This window comes from Atta colombica, unplaced genomic scaffold, assembly GCF_001594045.1.
Source record: "Atta colombica isolate Treedump-2 unplaced genomic scaffold, Acol1.0 scaffold107, whole genome shotgun sequence".
Lineage (NCBI taxonomy): Eukaryota > Metazoa > Arthropoda > Insecta > Hymenoptera > Formicidae > Atta > Atta colombica.
Window position 1 is genome coordinate 3,776,831 of NW_017259192.1, and position 5,730 is coordinate 3,782,560.

A 5,730-nucleotide genomic window follows, 5' to 3' on the forward strand; every position below is an offset into this window, starting at 1 on the left:
CTTCTTATCAACATGATGATTTCTTACTTTCTCATTTATTTTTGTTTTTACCAGTAACCTCGGGTAATTACACGGTTATGTCGCTTCATGAAGCAGAATATAGAAGATTGATTACAGGTGCAATGCGCCTGTTAATGGAAACATATAAGCTTCAATCGTTACTTTATTTTGAAATCATTGATATGAACATTCCAATTCTAAGTGTCAATTACATGCACAAGGAAACAGACATGATCGACAATGATACAGCATTTCGATAAGACGATTAAGGTTGCATGCGTTAATAATTACGATTAATGATCGCTATATGGTGTTTGACACAAGCTAGAAACATTTAAATCGATAACGTTTAAATGCAATGCAATTTTAGAAGTATTTTGTAGACAGTTATTCTTTTATCTATCTGAATGCAAACGCGCAGCATTTTAATAGATATCCTAATGGAAATTATGACATAAAATATCACGCTGCCATTTATATTTCCTTCCGTCCGGACACGGTTATCGGGAAATAATTGCATATCACGTAATCACTCTACGGTGTAGACTGCAAAACATTAAATTCGCGATTTATTTCACGTCCAATTTTGTTTCCATTTATTACGGCATTGCAAAATCATATATCACGCAAATATTGCTTTAAAGCAAACTATATTTTGTGCAATATACGCTCATCGCTTAAATAATAATGCACGGTAGTAATGCATCCTGTATTCAAATTGATATTATTCTAAAGAACTCAGTGATTAATAAATAGGTGTACATGTTTCTGTAGATTTGAATGTATTAGTATTTGCATATAATCAAGGTACTATTCACAAATATTATGTATAAAAGATATATATAGTATATTTTACAGATACAGATAAAACTGGAAAGAATATTATTAAGCAATAGAACGAGAGAAAGAATTTTTTATTAGAAAATAATTGTAAATAGATTATAAGTAAGGAACAATTTGTATTAATTTTGTATATCTTACATATCTTTTGTACATCTTATCTTATATTTGATTTATTGTTTAGCATTTTATACATTGAATTGGCGTCGTTCCTATGCTACATGCCTTGATAACCCTCCAGCGTTACTCTATCTTGACAATTCGTCGACCGTGTGTCACTGATTCTCTAGAGGCTTGTCCCAAGAGAAATCGAAAGCAATACTAAGAATCAGACATTAATCTCTCTCTCTCTCTCTCTCTCTCTCTCTCTCTCTCTCTCTCCCTCTCTCCCTCTTCCTCCCTCTTTCTTTTCTCTCTTTCTTCAAATCTTAATTTTTATTTTCCTGGTAGTCACTGGATAATGATATTAAATGACGATTGTTATACGTCTGAAATTCTGGATTAATTACTGATTAGAAAGAATACCAAGTAAAGTATTCGTTTTATCTCATTTTCCAGATAACTTATATTTCTTCATCAAATCGTATATGTATTATTTGTATTTCCATAATTACACATTAGAAGTACATTATATACTTCCAGTAACTTGTATATTATTAGTATTGTTGAAAGGTATTAAATTTCAATTGTCACAAAATATTTACTGTATTCAAATATAATATTTACTGTATTAAATATTAAATATTTAATATTAAGTTCCTTTTTATGATTCTCTCTTCTTGAAATTTTTATTTGATTCTCTTAATTGGAACATCAACTGTGATATTTCATTCACACATACGTTGATAATGTATCTGCATTCTTAAATTATTTTTGGACTAAAAACATTAATATAAATAACATTAATATAAATAAAACATTAATACAACTTAATGATTTATTATCATCATATAATTACTGCTATAAAATTCTAAAATTAATAAAATTCTATAATACACTATAATAATGATATTATAATCTAATTATTATTCACTCTAATCAATCAGTAATTCTCCATGTTCTAATTCTGTAAGGAAAATAAATGTTTAAAGTAGATAACAATACTAATAATAACAATACTAATACTAATAATAATATAGGACAGAACTTGTAACATTTTAGTATTATTAGAAATTTATCGCCTCGTGATATTTAAGAGTAAAAAATTCTAGATTTTTATTTTGGAATAATGGAATTAATGTAAACCAACATATGGTTCGTGCATCTTAAATCCACTGCTTCGTACCGTCTGGTACCTGTGTACAATATATATATATATATATATATACAATATTGATCCAGGCTATTCACGATTTACTTGTTCTTTTCATCCGCATTGTTCTTTCCATCTTTAAAAATGTAAAATGGCCAATAGTCATGCCCACCCAATCTTTTATTCGATAAATCATCGATTTATCTTTATTTCTACCATCTTTCCGTGTCATTTTATAGCGACTTCCATTATTGGCGCTCGGTTCCGCTAACAATACCAATTAGCACTTCCATAAATTCGAGGCTTTTTCCGTTTCCCTGCGGATAATACTTCTGTGTCACGCCACCATGTGCACTCCACAAATTCTCATTTAACCATGTACGTGGTTTTATCGTTATTTAAGTCTTTGTTTTGTATTCTAAGAAATTTACTAAAGCATCCGAATTTCTAATAATTCCATTTTTGTGACTGTTAATAAGTATTAACGTTTAATTTATTTTTTGCATAGTTTAACATATACATGAATTTTTTGTTATACATTTGGTAAATTTACTTTAAAATATTTTATCATCAGTTCACATATCTTCAAATAATTTTTATCACATCACTAAGACAAAAATACGAAATTCTTTCAATTACATTAAATATGTATTAATTAGGAAATATATCTTAATAATGATATTCCATTCTTCTTTATAATACACCAATTTTATAATATACGCAGTAATGTAAAGTTTAATCACGTTGTCCAAGGAAGAACAATCTGAGAGAAAAATTGCATACACTTGAATATCTCCTACAATATTGCGAAACTAGAACAACACAATAAAAAGCATTAAAAAATACTGAAATGGTGGCATGACTTTATGAAGAAAGTTTCGCAAAATGGCATGTCGAGTTAAGTCAGATTTATGGTATAACCATAATGGATGGTATATACGAAGAGCTTGCATTCGGATATCGTGGTTCTCTTATGCATTTCACTAAATGTACTCGGGTTTTTCTTTCGCATCACAAGTTTAACACTTCAGTTTTCGCTGATGTTATGTAAAGTTTAAAATATGTAGCGTAATTTGACGTTTGAGATACTTCCTTTTGAAATTAAACGATTCTATTACTTTTACAATAAGAAGATTCAGACACGAAACATTTATGATAATTAATTCCTTAATAAATGTATAGCTAGGAAATTGTCTTTGAAGAAAAATACGAATAAAAATGAACACTTACCTTCGGATGAATGCACCAATGTAACGAAGATCCACACGGTCCAGGGGACGAAAACAGCAGTGATTATTGTCATATTTATTAATCTCATGAATTTTTCTTTAATTATCGTTCAATTTTCGTCACGTACACGCACTGGTACAAAACCTACGCGAGCCGGAGTCTAGATGCAGACTGACTTGTCCTATGGAGTCCAGCAGGAGCAACACGACACGCATGCGTCCTGGCTTCCACGTGCCTGTCTCTTTCGTATCTTTACTAGTCACAGCGACAATTGTGATTTCCCGGACATTCTCATTCTCTCTTTCATTGTATGGAAGGGCTGAAAGTATCTTTGAAACGTGTTATGTGAATGTGTTAGGTTATCTCGTTTATCGTCTCGTATATTATTCTCTCGCGATGTCAAGTTTAGAGATTATTCGTGGTCTGATACACAATACACTTTACACATGATTCATTTATCCATCACTGCTTTAAGTCTTTTACAATGCAAGAGGATTTGCGTTATACGTGTTCATATTATGAAATGCAGACTTTTACATACAAACCGATGATAAAAATTGAATATAGCAGAAGAAATATCTTCAATTGACAAAGCTTGCACGCATGAATCTTCCACATAGTTGCCTCTTTCGTATTTTTACTAGTCACAGAGAGACAATTGTAATTTGCCGGATATCTTCGTTCTGTCTCATTGAGCAGGAAATCCAAAGGTACTTTCAAACGGATCGCATGAAACATTATTTCTTATAGTCTCTCTTATGTTCTTTTTGTTCAAGATCGGTTTATGCTTTGTAAGAAGTCAAGTTAGAAAAGTAACTCAATTGAATTAAAAGCGGTATATAATAAACAAGAATATGAATTTAAAAAGAATCCTTGTAGGTATTATAAATACATACAAATATACATATATATATATTTTTTAGTGTGTTATTATATTTACCACAATCTATTAAGTTTGAAAGAATAAAAAATATGACTTATAATATTATGTATGGAGAATTAAAAATTTTTATTTCAGATATGAGAGAGAAGAAAGATGTTGCAATCTTATGCATAGTCATAATAGTATTGATATTTATTGAATATGATAAAAAAAAATTATTTGCTTGTTTTAGAATACATTTATCTCTTTAAGTTTAATAGTTACATAGTTACATACACATATATTTTACAATTACAATATAATTCTATACAGTATACCATAAATGGAATATTAAGAACTATAAAATAAAAATATATATTTGATGATAGATACATCACTGAATAAAATCATACTTCTTTCTGACACATCAAAGAGCTTCTTAGAAAGCCTAAGGGGCCAAGAAAACTTTAAATACGTTTTCTTTAAACTTTTGCTTTTATGTTTTTTTTCCAAATATTACTGTATTTATATTTTAAAAATAAATATCTATATAAAAATATCTTATTTAATTAAAACTAAAATATATTATTTAATCATTTTTATACTATTATTTAGTTGTACATTTGTATTGTCATTTTACTGCTTTTTATACCTGCCCATTATTAACAAATAGAACGTAAATAAAAATTTTTCAAGATTAATTATTTATTTAGACTTCATAGAAATGAACAAATTATATAGTATCGTGTATATTAGTTGTGTTACAAAGATCAAAATAAAAAATCAAATTTTTACGATTTTTCACGGTTTTTTCAAAATTCCGCTATTCTCACTCCACGCTTAATGGAAAAGATTGTATTAGGTTATTCATTGTTTCCGAAATTAATGCTGGAAACCACAACTCTACCTTTAAACAAACTGCGCTACGATGCATACACGCTTTGATAACGCTAGTTGCTAGAGGAATAGGGAAACGGAATGGAAATAATTCTCCAGGCTGTTGAGGCAGCCTGGGATTAGTGTAAGCCGTTAGAGGTACGTCCTCGCTTCTCGAGCCTGCGTGTAGTAACGTTTCTTCTCTAAGAGTGTTGAAGATAAAGAAGGCAGAGGCGAGAGTAGGACGATAGGGATGAAGAAAGAGAAAACGGCAAAGGAAAAGAGGAGAGATAAAAGGAAGGATGCGAGAACGACGCCGGAAGTGAGCAAACATATTCTACGAACGGGCGTCGTTAGCACGAGATTCAGCATTCGACTTTTCACGTTTGATATGAATTTTTCTTCTTTGCGTTTGTGAGGTGGCATTAGTGCGCATTTTTCGTTCAGCGGATGTCCGACTGTGAATTGCGCACGACGGTAGCCAACAAGGCGGAGTCGCGAAACGGGTAAGTCAAACGAGAAAACTTCGCGGATTAAGCGCAATCAAGTACCGATAATTCCCTTGTGAATCGGGTCTCTTTCGTTCTTTCTTTTTTTCTCTTTCTTTCTCTTGCTCTCTCTCTCTCTCTCTCTCTCTCTCTCTCTCTCTCTCTCTCTCTCTCTCTCTCTC

At 30.8% G+C, this 5,730-nt stretch overlaps 1 protein-coding gene across 2 annotated transcripts in view; it reads right to left on the bottom strand.

The window, feature by feature from the left end:
- LOC108692023 (lachesin) overlaps positions 1 to 3,480 on the bottom strand; it is a 189,207-nt gene extending 185,727 nt beyond the window's left edge. For both annotated transcript variants that reach the window (XM_018200137.1, XM_018200113.1), the window contains exon 1: positions 3,323 to 3,480. In XM_018200137.1, coding sequence (XP_018055626.1) covers positions 3,323 to 3,410 — 88 coding nt within the window. In that variant the 5' untranslated portion in view covers positions 3,411 to 3,480. The remainder of the gene's footprint in view (positions 1 to 3,322) is intronic.
- Positions 3,481 to 5,730: the final 2,250 nt, after the last annotated feature.